Here is an 18,854-nt window from a genome sequence, read left to right on the forward strand (position 1 = left end):
GACTTTGTGTGAGTGTCATGAGTGGTGAAACAGATTCAATGGGTCTTAAAAGCAAGGACTCTGAATGCAGTTTTGTAGTAAATCTCTCTCTCTCTCACACACACACACACACACACACACACACACACACACACATAAATACACACACACACACACATAAATACACACACACACACATAAATACACAAATACACAAACACACACACACACAAACACACACACACAAACACACACACATACACACACACATACACAAACACACACACACATACACACACACACACACACACACACACACACACACACACACACACACACACACACACACACACACAGAGTTTATAGCGAGCATGGGAAAGTGGTAGCGGAAATAAAACATACAAATGTGGGGAAGTCTCACCGGCAATTAAACACATGCACAATTTAAAGGCTAACGTGGGAAAATCGCATCAGCAATTAAACACATGTAAAAATGGTATCTTGACACCCAACATCAGAACTGCTAGAAGTAATTGAGGATTTTAAAAAGTTCCTTAACACAAATTTTCAATTTGATGAACAGCATGTGGACGCTTGTAGTCATTCTAGCAAGTTCTTATTGTTGTTCACATTCTGCACTCTTTCCATAATCTAGTTAACAGTGTTCTCTGCTGTGATTTTACCTTTTTGCTCTTTCCATTTCCTGCCTCTTTAAGAACCTCCCATGCATTCAAGAACGTCATCGGTGCATCACTAATGGGATTAGGCATACTGGGTTTCCGTTCACATTGGAGCCAATTTGAAACAGGTCAGCAATTATACTACCTCCCTAGGCAGTTAATTCCCGGGTCAATTTGGAGCCTCCATACCAATTAGGGAGCGTTCACACTGGTACGTGAACTGATAAATTGCCAGTTAATTACTAGATTCAAGTGCCAGTGTGAAAGGGGCTAAGCTTGCCCCTTTGATACAAGGCCGATTTTTCCAATCCAGACAACTTCCTGGTAAATCTCCTTTGCACCCTCTCCATAGCTTCCACATTTTTCCTATAATAAGATGACTAGAACAGAACACAATATTCTAAGTGTGGTCTCACCAGAGATTTATAGAGCTGTCATATTACCTCACGACTCCTCAACTCAATCCCCTGATTAATGAAGCCCAGCATACCATAGGTATTAATTGCCCTATCAACCTGCACAGCATCTTTGAGTGATCTATGGAGTTGGACCCAATGTCCCTCTGTTCTTCCACACTGTTAAATTTCCCAAATTAACCATATACCTGCCTTCAAGTTTTATCTAGCAAAATATATCACTCCACACATATCTGGATTGAACTCCATCTGCCACTTTTCCACCCAACTCTGTATCCTGCCTATATCCTGTTGTAACCTATGACAGGCTTCAACACGATCCACAGCAACTCATACCTTCATATCATCTGTGAACTTAATTACCCATCTTGGTACTTATTCATCCAGGAAATATATAAAAATCACAAAGAACAGATCTGTGCTGACCTCAAGGCAGAATACTGCTTGTCCACTACTACTTTCTGCTTCCTTCAGGCAAGCCAATTCTGAATCCACACATCCTTCTGTATGAGTCTTCTATGGGGGATTTGTCAAATTCCTTACTAAAATCCATATAAACCACATCTATCTTCATCAATTTATTTTGTTACTTTCTCAAAGAACTCAATTAGACATGAGAGATATGGCCTTCCCCTCACAAAGTGGATCCTGACTCTCTCTGTCAAGTCTGTACTTCACCAAATACTTGTAAATCCTATCCTTAAGAATCCTCTCAATAGTTTGCCCACCACAGATATAAGACTCATTGGTCTGTAATTCCCAGGATTCTCCCTATTAAATTTTTTTTAAACAAGGGGACCTTATTTGCCATTCTCCGGCACCTCCCATATGCCCAAGGATGATACAAAGATCATGACCAATGCCCCAGCAATCTCTTTCCTCCCCTCCCATAACAACCTGATGTATACCTCATCTGGTTGCAGGGACTTATCAATCCTAATGTTTTTAAAGAGATCCTCGTTCTTAATGTCAATGTGATCCAGCACATAAGCTTGTTCTATTCTGATCTCACCTTGACCAAGGACCTTTTCTCTGGTGAATACTGAATTCAAATATTAATTTAGGACCTCCTCAACCTCCAGTCACATATTGTCTCTTTTATCTTCAAGCGGTCCTTCTTTCACTTTCATCATTGTTCTGTTCTTCACATCAGCAGAGAATGCCTTAGGGATTTCCTTAATCTACTTGCCATGGCCTTCTCATGCCCCCTTCTAGCTTTTCTAAGTCTTTTAAGTTCCTTCCTGGATACCATATCATTCTCATGAGCCCTTCCTGATTTTTGCCTCCTAAGTTTAATGTATGCTTCTTAACTAGTTGCCTCACCTGTTTTGTCAACCATGGTTCCTTTTCCTATCATCATTTCCCTGTCTCACTGGGACAAACCTACTCAGAACCCTGTGCAAGTGGTCCCTAATCTTCCACGTTACTTCTATGCTTTCTCCCGAGAACATCTGTCCCCAATTTATTCTCCTAGTTCCTGCCTCATCCCATCGTAAATAGCCCTTCCCCAATTAAACGCTTCAGCATTTAACTTTTTTTTTATCCTTGTTCATCGCTATACTAAAGCTCAGGGAGTTGTGGCCACTTTTTACCAAGATGCTCCCCCACTGAAAGGTCTGTCACCTGACCAGGTTTATTATCCAGTACTAGATCCAGTGTGGCCTTTCCTCAAGTCAGCTGGCGCGAAGAGTCACATAATGGAGTAGTGGCCAGTAGGGTAAAACCAACCCTCTCCAGAAAAAAAGTCAAGAAAAGTCAAAGTTCAGCAAACAAAAAATATAAGAAATAGAAGATAAAGTTGTAGAGAAGAGAAAGAAGATGGCACCCAAGAAGGAAAAAGTAAAAATGGGGAGAAAAAAAAGAAAAGTCACCGGAAAAGAAAGAAGGCCTTACCTTCACGAAGGAACAGGGAGCCGTGGTGGCGAAGAATGTCCATTCTCTGAGGGTGGTGCTGGCCCTGTGGAGTCGCGACCCCCTGACCAGTGGACTGCAAAAATGGCTCTCTGAGCCAAACAAAAGTGGACAACTGCGCATGCGCGAGGAGTCACGCATAAGCAGTGCGATATCAATGGTAAAAGAAAACACCGACGGGCAGAAGGCTCAGCTGAGGAGCGGGCAACCATTGCACGACCAGCTGAGGGACGCCTGACACCAGGGCTCTCAGCTGGAAGATGAGGAAGTCGGCAGGAGATGGAGTGAGGTACTCAGAAAATTGATATGTTGGGAAATTATAGTAGGTGAAACAACATAAAAATATGGGCCTGAAGGAGGGTGAAGAAGGCTCAGACATGAAGGAATTTATAAAAGGATGGATCCTGAAGGTCCTGGGAATGACAGAAATGCAGGAAGAAATGGAAATAGAAAGGGCACACAGAGCACTAGCTCCGAAAACGCAAACACATAAAAACCAAGATCCTTCTTAGTAAAATTTTTGAGATATATGATGAGAAAATATACTGGAATGAGCAAGGAATAAAATTAGAGAAGATATTTTTTTACCCAGACATAAGTTTTGTACTCTTAAAGAAGAGGAAGGAGTTTAATACAGCAAATTCGATATGGAAAAAAGGTTATAATTTCATGTTGAGACATCCAGCCGTGCTTAAAATATTTATACCCAGAGAGCAAAACAGATTGTTCTCAAATCTGGAGGAACCACAAGAATTCACAGAGCATTTGCAGGACAGAAGGAGAGATGAAGAGATGTAATAAGAATGAAGAACAGCCAAAAAGTATATATAAAGATGTAAAAACAATGTATATGTAAAGGACTAAAGAGGGAAAAGAGAAGGGAAGGAAGGAAGGAAGGGAAAAAAAAGGAAGAGCTTTGTTATATGTGTAAAAAAAAATGTTTTCAGGGGTGGTGCTGGGGGGAAGAGAATAACCGTCACTGCGAAATCAGTTGACGCTTGCGAGCAAGATCACAATCCAAATGGAAAGGGGATTTGTGGTTGCCCGGCAAAGGATAAGGGGCAACTCAGAGAGGTGGGGGGGGCATTTGGGGTTAAGGTAATATTGGGTGTGGGAATTGTTGGAGTATTTTATGTTTTACATGTGTTGTCATACATTGAGTTTAAAAAGGAAAAACTGATTGATGAAAATGGGGGAAAAGGGGATAGAGGTGGTGAGGAAGCGGAAATGAGGTGTAAACAAGATATAAGATGGCCGTGTTGAACTGTATGACTATAAGCATTAATGGAATACATAACCAAATTAAAAGGAAGAAGCTACTAAATTTACTGAAAAAATAAAAAATAAATGTAGCATTTGTGCAGGAAACGCATCTAACTGAAGTGGAACATAAATTAAAGAGAGACTGGGTAGGGCACATAATGGCAGCATCATATAATTCAAAAGCTAGAGGTGTAGCTATATTAATTAATAAAAATGTACCAATCAAAATAGAGGAGGAAATAATAGATCCAGCAGGAAGGTATGTAATGATAAAGTGTCAGATATACTCAGAATTTTGGAATTTGCTCAATATATATGCACCTAATGAGGAGGATCAAAAGTTTATGCAGGATATTTTTTTGAAGATTGTAGATACACAAGGAAATATATTGATAGGAGGGGATTTTAACCTTTGGATCCAATGTTGGATAAAACTGGACAAAAGACTAGCAAAACGAATAAAGTAACCAAATTTATGGTTAAATCAATGCAGGAAATGAAACTTATGGATTTATGGAGGAGGCAAAACCAAGAGAGAAGGAATATACGTATTATTCAAGTAGGCATTAAGCATACTCAAGGATTGATATGTTTTTGTTGTCGGACCATATTCAAGGGAGAGTTAGAAAAACAGAGTATAAAGCTAGACTACTATCTGATCATTCGCCCCTGTTATTAGCAATAGAACTGGAGGACATCCCACCAAGAACATATAGATAGAGGTTAAACTCCATGCTACTTAAAAGGCAGGAATTTAGAGAAGTAATTGAACACCAATTTAAAACATATTTTGAAATAAACACGGAATCAGTGAAAGACAAATGTATATTATGGGACGCAAAGAAACCTTTCATTAGAGGGCAGACAATAAGTTATGTAACTAAGATGAAAAAGGACTACAATCGGGAAATAGAGCAGTTAGAAAGGAATATAGTAAGTACAAAAAAGGAACTAGTAAAAAGGGATGATATAACAAAAAAAAGAGAATTGGCGGACAAAAAAATAAAATACGAAATATTACAAACATACAAGGTGGAGAAGAACATTATGAAAATAAAGCAAAAGTATTACGAACTGGGAGAAAAAAAACGTAAAATATTAGCCTGGCAACTTAAAACAGAACAAACTAAAAGAACTGTATTGGCATCAAGGAAAAAGGACAAACAAATTACATATAACCCAATAGAGATTAATGAAAACTTTAAGGAATTTTATGAACAATTATACCAAACTGAGAACGAGGGGAAAGATGAAAAAATAGAAGAGTTTTTAGCTAAAATTGAACTGTCGAAATTGCAACAAGAGGAACAAAACAAACTGATAAAACCATTTGAAATAGAGGAAGTACAGGATATATTGAAAAAGGTGCCGAACAATAAAACACCAGGAGAGGATGGATTCCAAATAGAATTCTATAAAACATTTAAAAAGTTATTAATTCCTCCTCTCCTGGAAGTAATGAAACAGATAGAAGAAAAACAAAACTTGTCATATTCATGTTCTTCTTTTTCTTTGGCTTGGTTTCGCGGATGAAGATTTATGGTGGAGTAATGTCCACGTCAGCTGCAGGCTCGTTTGTGGCTGACAAGTCCGATGCGGGACAGGAAGACGCAGTTGCAGCGGTTACAAGGGAAAATTGGTTGGTTGGGTGTTGGGTTTTTCCTCCTTTGTCTTTTGTGAGTGAGGTGGGCTCTGCGGTCTTCTTCAAAGGACGTTGCTGCCCGCCGAACTGTGAGGCGCCAAGATGCATGGTTTGAGGCGATATCAGCCCACTGGCAGTGGTCAATGTGGCAGGCACCAAGAGATTTCTTTAGGCAGTCCTTGTACCTCTTCTTTGGTGCACCTCTGTCTCGGTGGCCAGTGGAGAGCTAGCCATATAACACGATCTTGGGAAGGCGATGGTCCTCCATTATGGAGACGTGTCATACCCAGCGCAGTTTGATCTTCAGCAGCGTGGATTCGATGCTGTCGGCCTCTGCCATCTCGAGTACTTCGATGTTGGAGATGAAGTCGCTCCAATGAATGTTGAGGATGGAGTGGAAACAACGCTGGTGGAAGCGTTCTAGGAGCCGTAGGTGATACCGGTAGAGGACCCATGATTCGGAGCCGAACAGGAGCGTGTGTATGACAACGGCTCTGTATACGCTAATCTTTGTGAGGTTTTTCAGTTGGTTGTTTTTCCAGACTCTTTTGTGTAGTCTTCCAAAGGCGCTATTTGCCTTGGCGAGTCTATTGTCTATCTCGTTGTCGATCCTTCCATCCGATGAAATGGTGCAGCTGAGATAGGTAAACTGGTTGACCGTTTTGAGTTTTGTGTGCCTGATCGAGATGTGTGGGGGCTGGTAGTCATGGTGGGGAGCTGGCTGATGGAGGACCTCAGTTTTCTTCAGGGTGACTTCCAGGCCAAACATTTTGGCAGTTTCCGCAAAACAGGACGTCAAGCGCTGAAGAGCTGGCTCTGAATGGGCAACTAAAGCGGCATCATCTGCAAAGAGTAGTTCACAGACAAGTTGCTCTTGTGTCTTGGTGTGAGCTTGCAGGCGCCTCAGATTGAAGAGTCTGCCATCCGTGCGGTACCGGATGTAAACAGCGTCTTTATTGTTGCGATCTTTCATGGCTTGTTTCAGCATCTTGCTGAAGAAGATTGAAAAGAGGGTTGGTGCGAGAACACAGCCTTGCTTCACCCCATTGTTAATGGAGAAGGGTTCAGAGAGCTCATTGCTGTATCTGACCCGACCTTGTTGGTTTTCGTGCAGTTGGATAACCATGTTGAGGAACTTTGGGGGGCATCCGAGGCGCTCTAGTATTTGCCAAAGCCCTTTCCTACTCACGGTGTCGAAGGCTTTGGTGAGGTCAACAAAGGTGATGTAGAGCCTTTGTTTTGTTCTCTGCACTTTTCTTGGAGCTGTCTGAGGGCAAAGACCATGTCAGTAGTTCCTCTGTTTGCGCGAAAGCCACACTGTGATTCTGGGAGAACGTTTTCGGTGACTCTAGGTATTATTCTATTTAGGAGAATCCTGGCGAAGATTTTGCCTGCAATGAAGAACAGCGTGATTCCCCTGCAGTTTGAGCAGTCTGATTTCTCACCTTTGTTTTTGTACAGGGTGATGATGATGGCATCACGAAGGTCCTGAGGCAGCTTTCCTTGGTCCCAGCAGAGCTCGAAAAACTCATGCAGTTTGGCATGCAGAGTTTTCCCGCCAGCCTTCCAGACCTCTGGGGGGATTCCATCCATACCTGCTGCTTTGCTACTTTTCAGTTGTTCAGTTGCCTTATTTGTCTCTTCCCGGGTGAGGACCTCATCCAGCTCTAGCCTTAAGGGCTGTTGAGGGAGCTAGAGCAAGGCGGATTCTTGGATTGAGCGGTTGGCACTGAAAAGAGATTGGAAGTGTTCTGACCATCGGTTGAGGATGGAGATCTTGTCGCTGAGGAGGACTTTGCCGTCTGAGCTGCGCAGCGGGCTTTGGACTTGGGGTGAGGGGCCGTACACAGCCTTTAGAGCCTCGTAAAAACCCCTGAAGTCGCCAATGTCCGCACTGAGCTGGGTTCGTTTGGCGAGGCTAGTCCACCACTCATTTTGGATCTCCCGGATTTTGCGCTGAAGATGCGTGACGGAAGGGGCGTTTGTCTGGCCAGGACGGCTTTGCAAAGTGAGCCTGGTGGGCAGCTCGCTTCTTTGCCAGCAGCTCCTGGATTTCCTGGTTGTTTTCGTCAAACCAGTCCTTGTTTTTCCTGGAGGAGAAGCCCAGTACCTCTTCAGTGGATTGCAGTTTGGTAGTCTTCAGCTGATCCCAGAGTGTTTCAGGGGACGAGTCCGTGAGGCAGATTGCATTCTCGAGCTTTGCTTTGAGGTTTGCCTGGAAGTTTCCTCTCACTTCGTCTGACTGCAAGTTTCCAACATTGAACCTCTTTCTGGCGGCTTTACTGTTCCTGGACTTTGGCTTGAAGTGAAGGTTGAGCTTGCAGCGAACCAGCCGGTGGTCCGTGTGGCATTCCACGCTGAGCATGACCCTGGTGTGGAGCACATCTCGTTTGTCTCTTTCTCGCACCAGGACGTAGTCCAGGAGGTGCCAGTGTTTGGATCGGGGATGCATCCAGGTAGTCTTCAGGCTGTCCCGCTGCTGAAAAAGGGTGTTTGTAATGACAAGCTGCTGTTCTGCGCAGAGCTCCAACAGGAGGCGCTCATTGTCATTGCACTTGCCGACACCATGCTTGCCCAGGATTCCTGGCCAGGTTTCTGAGTCTTTGCCAACGCAAGCGTTGAAGTCACCAAGGATGACAACCTTGTCGGCTGTAGGGGTGCGTTGAATGAGGTTGCGCAGGTCAGTGTAGAACTTGTCCTTTTCTGCTGGTTCTGCCTGGAGGGTTGGAGCATAGACACTGATGAGGGTGATATGACTCTTGTTTTGAAGGGGGAGTCACATGGACATGATCTGGTCCGAGTGGCCTTTCGGGAGGTTTTTGAGTTTGGAGGCAATGGAGTTCTTGACCATGAAGCCTACACCAGATAGGCGTCGTTGATCCATAGGCTTGCCAGACCAGTAGAGTGTGTAGCCCGCGCCCATTCTTGGAGGCTGCCTACCTCTGCAAGGCGGACTTCACTGAGAGTGGCTATGTCGATGTCAAGTCTGAGGAGGTTATGTGTGATGAGGGCAGATGACGATCAGGTCGGTGGCTGTCAGCCTTGTCTAGCATGGTTCTGATGTTCCAGCATGCTAGCTTGAGTTTGTGAGCATCTTTTGAGGGGGAGGATGTGGAGGGGGAGGATGTGGACATGTCCTCGGGCCTGCGCAAAGGAGCTTTTAGGCGGAGTGCAGTGTGCGCAGTACTGGCCCCACCCTTTACACCCATGATTCGTGTGCTGTGGCCAAGAAAGCTGGGATGTGGCAGCGAGGTCCTTGGGTCATAGGATTTATATCGGAGTGGCCTTCTCCTATGCAGGTTTCTTACCCGGGCTGAAGGGGCCTGCCTCCCCTCCTAGGTCAGACCATACCTGGTCGCAAATCACCTGTGGACATGGCCTAGGTAAGTTTAATTGGGTTCTCTAACTACCTCTGAGGTAGGTCAGGGACCCGGTTGGATTCTGACGGGGTTGACCGAGGCACACCCTTTCTTACTGCTGTGTAACTGCGGTGTAAAATGTAAAAAGCGAGGGGGAGGTGGCAGCCCGGCCTCGGTAGTGTGAAGCAGGCGGAGGCCCCGGTTCAGGCAGAAAGAAGGAGGCAGCGGCCCTGATCCGGGCAAAAGCGAGGGGGAGGCGGCGGCGGCCCCGACCTCGGTAGAGTGAAGCAGGCAGAGGCCCCGGTCCAGGCAGAAAGAAGGAGGCGGCGGCCCCGGTCCGGGCAGAGTCAAGGGGGAGGCGGTGGCCCTGGCCTCGGCAGAGCGAAGCAGGCGGAGGCCCTGGTCCGGGCAGATTTATGTAAGACAGCAATAATTACAGTAATACCAAAGACTGGGAAGGATCCATTAACACCAGCATCATATATCTCCACTTAACTTAGATTATAAGATAATAGCAAAATTATTAGCAAACAGATTGGCTGATTGTGTACCAAAAATAGTAAAACAAGATCAAACTGGATTTATTAAGAAAAGACGAACAGCAGATAATGTCAGTAAACTTATTAATCTAATTCATGCAGTTCAAGGAAATAAGAAGCCAACAGTGGCTGTTGCTTTAGACGCAGAAAAAGCCTTTGACAGAGTAGAGTGGAACTATTTATTTAAAGAATTACAGAGGTTCAATCTACCAGAAAAATATATTAATTGGATTAAAGCATTGTAAAATGGACCGTTGGCGAAAGTAACAATAAATGGATATGTTTTGAGCCACATTAAATTAAGTAGGTCAACTAGACAGGGATGTCCATTATCCCCGTCATTGTTCGCTTTAGCAATAGAACCATTGGCAGAACTGATAAGAGCAGAAAATAAAATAAAAGGGATAAAAATAAAGGAGAAGGAGATAAAATCAGCTTATTTCCAGATGACATCATAATATACCTAACAGAACCAGAAATATCAATAAAAGAATTACATAAGAAATTGAAGGAGTATGGATAAATATCGGGGTACAAGATCAATGCAAATAAAAGTGAGGTGATGCCAATGAGTAACACGGATTATACAGAATTTTAAAAAGAATCACCATTTAAATGGCAAGCACAACCAATCCGATACCTAGGTATCAGGTTAGATAATAACTTAAGCCACTTGTACAAACTAAATTATCAGCCACTAATAAAGAAATTGCAGGAAGACTTAGAACATTGGAAAGAATTACCGCTAACGTTGATAGGGAGGGTAAATTGCATTAAAATGAATGTTTTCCCAAGGATACAATACTTATTTCAATCGTTACCAATTCCCTTAACAGAGAAATTCTTTCATGAACTAAAGAGAATAATAAGGAAATTTTTGTGGAAAGGGGGGAAACCGAGGATCTTCTTCTTCTTTGGCTTGGCTTCGCGGACGAAGATTTATGGAGGGGGTAAAAAAGTCCACGTCAGCTGCAGGCTCGTTTGTGGCTGACCAGTCCGATGCGGGACAGGCAGACACGATTGCAGCGGTTGCAAGGGAAAATTGGTTGGTTGGGGTTGGGTGTTGGGTTTTTCCTCCTTTGCCTTTTGTCAGTGAGGTGGGCTCTGCGGTCTTCTTCAAAGGAGGCTGCTGCCCGCCAAACTGTGAGGCGCCAAGATGCACGGTTTGAGGCGTTATCAGCCCACTGGCGGTGGTCAATGTGGCAGGCACCAAGAGATTTCTTTAGGCAGTCCTTGTACCTTTTCTTTGGTGCACCTCTGTCACGGTGGCCAGTGGAGAGCTCGCCATATAATACGATCTTGGGAAGGCGATGGTCCTCCATTCTGGAGACGTGACCCATCCAGCGCAGCTGGATCTTCAGCAGCGTGGACTCGATGCTGTCGACCTCTGCCATCTCGAGTACCTCGACGTTAGGGGTGTGAGCGCTCCAATGGATGTTGAGGATGGAGCGGAGACAACGCTGGTGGAAGCGTTCTAGGAGCCGTAGGTGGTGCCGGTAGAGGACCCATGATTCGGAGCCGAACAGGAGTGTGGGTATGACAACGGCTCTGTATACGCTTATCTTTGTGAGGTTTTTCAGTTGGTTGTTTTTCCAGACTCTTTTGTGTAGTCTTCCAAAGGCGCTATTTGCCTTGGCGAGTCTGTTGTCTATCTCATTGTCGATCCTTGCATCTGATGAAATGGTGCAGCCGAGATAGGTAAACTGGTTGACCGTTTTGAGTTTTGTGTGCCCGATGGAGATGTGGGGGGGCTGGTAGTCATGGTGGGGAGCTGGCTGATGGAGGACCTCAGTTTTCTTCAGGCTGACTTCCAGGCCAAACATTTTGGCAGTTTCCGCAAAGCAGGACGTCAAGCGCTGAAGAGCTGGCTCTGAATGGGCAACTAAAGCGGCATCATCTGCAAAGAGTAGTTCACGGACAAGTTTCTCTTGTGTCTTGGTGTGAGCTTGCAGGCGCCTCAGATTGAAGAGACTGCCATCCGTGCGGTACCGGATGTAAACAGCGTCTTCATTGTTGGGGTCTTTCATGGCTTGGTTCAGCATCGAACCGAGGATAGCATTATATAAATTAACAGAGAGGTATAACCAAGGTGGTTTGCAGTTACCAAACTTTAAAAATTATTATAGAGCTGCACAATTAAGGTATTTATTAGATTTTTACGAGACAAGGGAAAAACCAGACTGGACTAAGATAGAACTAGATAATATAGGGGAGAAGGTACCAGAACATATACTTTTTAAGTGGGATGAAAAGCTGGTGCAATATAAAAGCCCACCAATATTGCATCATCTACTTAATATATGGAAGAAGATCCACTTAGAAAGTTAAAAAAACAAATTACCAAATACCAAAATTGTTATTGACACAAAACGCACTAATCCCTTTTACAATAGAGAATGGGAGAGAAAAGGAATCAAAAGAATAGAAAATTGTTTTTTTGAGAAATAATTTATTAACATTTGAACAGTTGAAGTACAAATATGGAATAACTCATGGTACAATGTTTGCATATCATCAACTGAAAGCTTATTTTGAGATTACCAGAAGGAAGCAGCTTTGAATATGCGATTACAGACACAATGATAATTAAAAGATTTATAACGAACATGTACATTAAGCTGCAAGATAAGGAAAATGATGAAATAAGCTATAAACCTAAGCAAAAGTGGGAAAAGGATTTAAACATAAAGATAAAAAATGAAGCAAGGGAAAAGTTATGTTCTGGAACTATGAAGAATACAATAAATACAAGGTTACGCATGATACAGTATAATTGGTGACACAGGGTATATATCATGCCTCAAAAGTTAAAAGAATGGGATCCAACATTATCAGATAGATGTTTTCGCTCTAAGAAGGTAATGGTAACAACAATACATGCAATTTGGGCATATATGAAAGTGAATATGTTTTGGGAAGATCTAAAGCAGATATTAAATAAAATCACAAAAAATAACATACCAAAAAATCCTGAGATCTTTCTTCTAAGTAACAAGAAGTAAGGAATTAGGCCTCAAATTGGATAAAGTGCAAAAAAGATTTAGCCTTTGCAGTAGCAAAAAAATTGTATAATGTCAACTTGGAAAATGGAAAAGAGCCTGAGAATACAGCAATGATATATGGAAATGAATAAATGTATTCCATTGGAAAAAATAACATATAATTTAAAAAAATATAGTCACATTATTTGAACAAATTTGGGAACCATACATGGAACATAACAGTGAGTGCTTGCCATGGAGCTCCACCCCCTAAAATGATAAGAAGACAAAACTACTTGATTCAGTGTGTAAAAGCAGATAACATTGTTTAATGGTTTTATTGTATTGTATATGTTGAATATTTATTGGTTTTGGATGGGGGTGGGAAGGTGGGGAGGGAGGATGGGGGGAGAAAAAGGGAGAAAATTCCACTGTGTATATTTAATGAGAATTGTTTGTATATATTTTGGTTGATATGGTTCACAGTGTGAAAAATTAAAAAATATTTTTTAAAAAGTCAGCTGGCGCATATACTGTGTCAGGAATCCTTCTTGGACACACTTGAAAAATTCTGTTCCATCTACCCCTCTTTCTGTAAGGAGATGTCGGTCAATATTTGGAAAGTTGAAGTCTTCCAGATCAACAACCCTGTTATTTCTGCTCCTTTCCAAGATCTGCCTATTAATCTGTTCCTCAGTATTCCGGGGGCTGTTGGATCTGTAGACTACTTCCAAATCAGTAATTGCTCTCTTCCTATTTTTGACTTCCACTCACACCAACTCATTAGACATCCTTTCTTTCTTCAGCTGTGATACTATCCCTGACCAGTAATGCTTCCCCCCCACTCCCAACTTTTATCCCATCCCATCCAAATATATTGCTTTCTTAATGAGGTGCAAAGCAAAGTTCCTTAAGGCACTTTTGGTGGCCAATTGCTCTGCTTGTAAACCCGCATATTTTGACAAAATGCGGCTGTGGGAAGGCCACGTGAATGTGAAGGAGGCCCCTGCAAGGCGAGCTTTGTATCCCTCCTCAAAGAGGGATAATCCCCGCAGCACAGTGGCCTCCATTCAGATGACAGTCAGTTGGCCAGCGCCTGACAGCTCCTCTCCCAGTCCCCACACCGTCGGGCGGCCGGCGTGGGCTGTCAGCACGGGGACATCCTGCGCGGGACGTCCCCACACTGATCCTGCTCCCCCGCTCTCTCCCCACTCACGAAATCAGTCCCCATACTGTCGGTCGGCCAGCACAGGCTGTTCCCACACTATAGGGACTGATTTCAAGAGTGGGGAGAAGGGGGCTGGAGCGGCCGGCAGGGGAGGAGGCTGGAGCAGCCAGCGGAGGAGAAGGGAGCTGGCCAAAACAATGCCGGTACCCAACTCGAGCGCCTCCTTCTCCCCTGCTGGCTGCTCCATCCTCCTCCTCCCCCTGCCAGTGCTCCAGCCTCCTGCCCTGCCAGCCGCTCCAGCCCCCGTACTCACCCGCCGCTGCTCAAGCCCCCGTGCTCACCTGCCGCTGCTCCAGCCCCCGTGCTCATCCGCCGCTGCTCCAGCTCCCGTGCTCATCCGCCGCTGCTCCAGCCCCTTGCTCACCCGCCGGTTGCTCCAGCACCCGTATTCATCCGCCGGTCGCTCCAGCCCCCGTACTCACCCACCGGTCGCTCCAGCCCCCGTACTTGCCCGCCGGTCGCTCCAGCCCCCGTACTCGCCCGCCGGTCGCTCCAGCCCCCGTACTCACCCGCCGGTCGCTCCAGCGCCCGTACTCGCCCGCCGTTCGCTCCAGCCCCCGTACTCTCCCGCTGGTTGCTCCAGCCCCCGTACTCACCCGCCGGTCGCTCCAGCCCCTGTACCGCCCCACCGGCCACTCCAGCCTCCTCCTCCACCGTCAGCCGCTCCAGCCCCGTGCGTGGGGAGAGAGTGTGGCAGCGGGATCAGTGTGGGGATGCGCTGTTCTTTCAGGTGGCCAGCACTGCGCTTTCAATGCTGCCACCTGAACGGCAATCTAAAGTGCCGCTTCTGCTTCTTCAGACGCATTCTTAGCAGAGAATATACCTGTAAAAGCCTTTAGTGTGCATATAGGACAAACAATCCTGGACCCACAACACCTCTTCATTAGTCAGGAAGACACAGCAGTACCTACATTTCCTAAGGAGGCCCCCATCTTGACAACATTTTACAGGGCCACAATTGAGAGTGTCCTGTCTGGCTGCATGATTGTGTGATATGGTATCTGCAAAGAATTAGACCAGAAGTCATAACAGAGGATCATCTTAATGGCTGAAATGACCTTGTAAAAATGGTTCCAAGAATTATTGAGGACCTTTTCCATCCAGCACACAATATCTTTGACCCACTACTATCAAGAAGGTGTTGGTCACCCCACGTGGTGTATTGTGAGCAGCTTTGGTCCGCATATCTAATGTAGAATGTGCTGGTGTTGGAGAGGACACAGAGGAAAATGATTCCAGGGATCAGAAGATTAATGTATGAGGAGCGTTTGATGACTCTGGGTCTCTACTCGCTGGAGTTTAGGAGGAGGGGGGGGATCTCATTAAAACATTCAAATACTGAAAGGGCTGGATAGAATGGGCATTGAGAAGCTTTCCAACAGTACAAGAGTCTAGGATCAGAGGACAAAGGCACAGAATGAAAGGATAGCTGTCCCTTTGGTGAATCTGTGGAATTCGCTGCCACAGGTGACTGTAGAGGCCCTCATTCATTGAGTATATTTAAAACACAGGTTGATAGGTTCTTGCCAGAGCAGTGCTCTGGTTGCATTGATAGATATTCATCCCAAATAGTTTGTCGCCATTCTTGCAGCATAAACATTCACGAGCAGCCATGGAAGAGAAAAATTAACATTGCATTAGGTTTCAAGGTTTAACATTTCCATGTGGTTATCATCAAGTAGAAATGTTAAAATCACTTGTTTTTGCAAGGAAAACTGTTTTTCCATTCTTTAGCTCAAAATGGTGCCTATGTTTACATAAATAGAAACCATTTCTTGTCCTTCATTTCAGGGGAGAACAGCGTTACATTGGTCCTGTAACAATGGTTATCTGGATGCAGTTAAACTTTTGTTGGGCTATAATGCCTTCCCTAATCACATGGAAACAAACGAAGAAAGGTAACATGAAATCTCAAGTGGTTATTTAATGATTTCTTTTTTAAAAAACAGAAAAAATACCTCAATTATTTTTAGTAATTCCCATTTCAGAGGGGAGGCCAAATGCTCTATCACATTTTAATGCATTATGCTTAAATTCACATCACACTTGCAGGATAAAGGTGCCCTACTTCTGTTGATTGGTAAATTGTGTACATTTAATTTAGTGTAAAGTGTACGTTATCATGACACAAAACTGTTCCTAAGTTTGTTATCTGCCATTTTGCTTCAGAGAAGTAATTTACAGGGAAAAAAGAACGTCAAATTTTTGTCAGATGTTGAAACGACTCATTTGGATGCTGAGAAAGGCTTATCTGGATTCAGAAACCCATGTCAGTGTTAAAAGAGGACAAGAACACAACTGGTGTGTTGTATTGGCATGATCAATTGGTGCTCTTGGCTCACTGGGTTTGTGCAAGTGACAGTCTGGGCTCAATTTAAATTGAGCTGCAGACTGCATCTTTGGCCATGTCTTTGGCTAGTGCAGCCCATGTCACAGAAAACTGACATGTATTGATTTTATCATTCCTCAATTTTGTTCTAGTTTTGAGCTTCAGCACACAGTGGAATCAATCAATCTACTTGATCTTTCAAGCTGCCTGCAAAATTTACATGTCTCTCATTAACCACATTCTTTGCCACACTTTGGAATCTGACAATATTAGCCCTATCCCCTAAAGCAAGATATCAAAGTCATGTTTGCACCTACTCCATTAACAACTAAAGCCTTTAAGCATCTGTAAGTAACACTACCTGCCAGTCCAGTCCATGCTGCTGGTTTATGTAAAAACACAGAAATGCAGTAGGAACTCAGCAGGTTTCGGTGTCCATAGGAGGTAAAGGCTTTCTTCAAGGTATGAGAAAAAGCAGGCTGAATAAAACAGGTGGCGGGGGAGGAATACAGACCAACAGACAATAGGTGATAATTGGACATGGAGAAGAGGTCAGGTGAAAGGAAATGTGAGCATTATTAATGCCATCTGGTTGGAGGGTGACCAGATAGAATATGAGGTGTTCTTCTTCTAATTTGTGACTGACTGAGACCACCCACAAATGCCAGCTAAAGTGGTGAATGTGGGCTCTATTTTAATGTTTCAAAAAAAAATTTGGTCAGGTGCATTGATGGGAGGGGTATGGACTGGTGTAGGTCAGAGGAACTAGGCAGAATAATAGTTTGGCACAGTTCAGAAGGGCCAAAGAGCCTGTTTTCTGTGACATAATGTTCTATGGTTCCATGGCTCAGGCCTGAAACATGAGTCATATATCTTTAACACCTAGGCGCATTGTGAGACATGCTCAACTCCCCCAGACTTCAGACTTTTGTGCTTCACTCCATGTTGTTGGTTTGATTGCACAGCTATCTGCTGTCTGTTTCGTATGTGAGCAGAATAAATCTTATTAAGTTAGATTATAATAAAGGATTTATGAATTAATCAACCTTCTAGTTATCAAATTTTATTTATTGTGTCTTTCATGGGGTAATACCAGATACTTTGATTCTGTTAATTATTAGTAGCTCTGAGTGTTACTCAGTCTGAGGAACAATGCCTGGGATTAGAGACCACTATGTCACAATGAGAGGGAAGTATTCTAGGTTCTGTCTTTCAACTGAAGCCCTATTTCAGGATTGCATTGAAAGACTTACCATAATGGTAAGTCGAAAAAATTATTTAAAAAATTATTAAAAAATGAACTTTGCCTTTCCTGAGATGGCTTCAGCAAATTTTTAACACTCACAATTTCATGAAAACAGATGTTATGGCTATTTGTCTTGTTGCTTAAAGGGTATTCCTGCACACAAATTGGCTGCCATCTTTCCTTACTTTATACCACTGAGTTCAAGTTAAAATTACTTAATTAATTCTTGGAAATGCTGGGACATTACCAGATCATGAAAAGATGTAATATGAATGGATTCTCATCATTCATTTCAAAATCTTTATGCATTACACAGCACTTTTTCCCAGAAATTACTTTAAGTATATCCATATACAAGATTAAAAAAGCTGTTCGACTTCCCTTTCACCTGTTTAAAAAATATTTGATTCTTGTCAGTAAGGAAGAGCCTTGCTGTGTGATGTGGCAGCCTAAGTAAATCAAAGGCAACTCCCCATCTTTCAAAATGTAACAACTGATTATAAATAGCAATAAATCACAATAAATTGTTCATTATATCATCATGTATTAGCTGGTCTGTAGAGAAAATAATTTTAAGATTTGGGATTCTTTCTTTGTTCCCTGCATTGTATACCCTGTTCCATAATCTGGTAACCATCTGTAATCAATGAAACACTGACATTACTTAAGGTAACTGGTCTCTAGCACGAGACTGGCATGTTGCCTTTAAAGATAAGGGATAGAAATTCAGTGTTAGTCATGTAGGTTAAGTATATATTATAGAAGCATACTCTCCTGCTTCTGAAATTCAGTTCCACTAAAGTCAAGTTTAGTGCAAACAATGGATAACAGATTTTTACTTGTAAGTGGGTTCTTTGCTTGATCCCATAATATTGGCTGTACAGTATTAAATCCATATCAATTAGAAATGTTGGTTGACTTGACTGGGTGATTTACAAGGTGACTGTTATTTCTTGGTTAGATTTTTTTTCCTTTTCTTGATTCATATTTTTCTTTGTATATTGATTTGCTTTTTGCATTTTGTTTCTTCCTTGCCACTATATTTTTATTAAATGTGGTTGTTAAGATTAATTTGAATCACATCATTTAGAGTGCTAAGAATGGTAAGTTGTTCCCAGTCTACTGCATGATTTAGGTGAGGAATATGTTCATGAAAAGTCAATTAAATACAATAACATTGGAAACTTTCCTTTGTGCATTTGTCATAGAAACATGACACAAAAGAAAGCAGTTTGATCATTTGAGTCCTACTGGCTTCATGTAGAGTCATCTATTTTATCC

The 18,854-nt window shown here is 43.2% G+C and overlaps 1 protein-coding gene across 10 annotated transcripts in view; it reads left to right on the top strand.

Moving 5' to 3' along the window:
• The window catches only part of invs (inversin), a 313,548-nt gene that overhangs the window by 205,140 nt on the left and 89,554 nt on the right, over positions 1-18,854 (top strand). For all 10 annotated transcript variants that reach the window (XR_011349882.1, XM_069913577.1, XM_069913576.1 and 7 more), the window contains one exon: positions 15,790-15,896. Coding sequence is in view for 9 of the 10 variants with exons in the window: in XM_069913577.1 (XP_069769678.1) it covers positions 15,790-15,896 (107 nt within the window). In the remaining variant the exon portion in view is untranslated. The remainder of the gene's footprint in view (positions 1-15,789; positions 15,897-18,854) is intronic.

This window comes from Narcine bancroftii, chromosome 1, assembly GCF_036971445.1.
Source record: "Narcine bancroftii isolate sNarBan1 chromosome 1, sNarBan1.hap1, whole genome shotgun sequence".
Classification (NCBI taxonomy): domain Eukaryota; kingdom Metazoa; phylum Chordata; class Chondrichthyes; order Torpediniformes; family Narcinidae; genus Narcine; species Narcine bancroftii.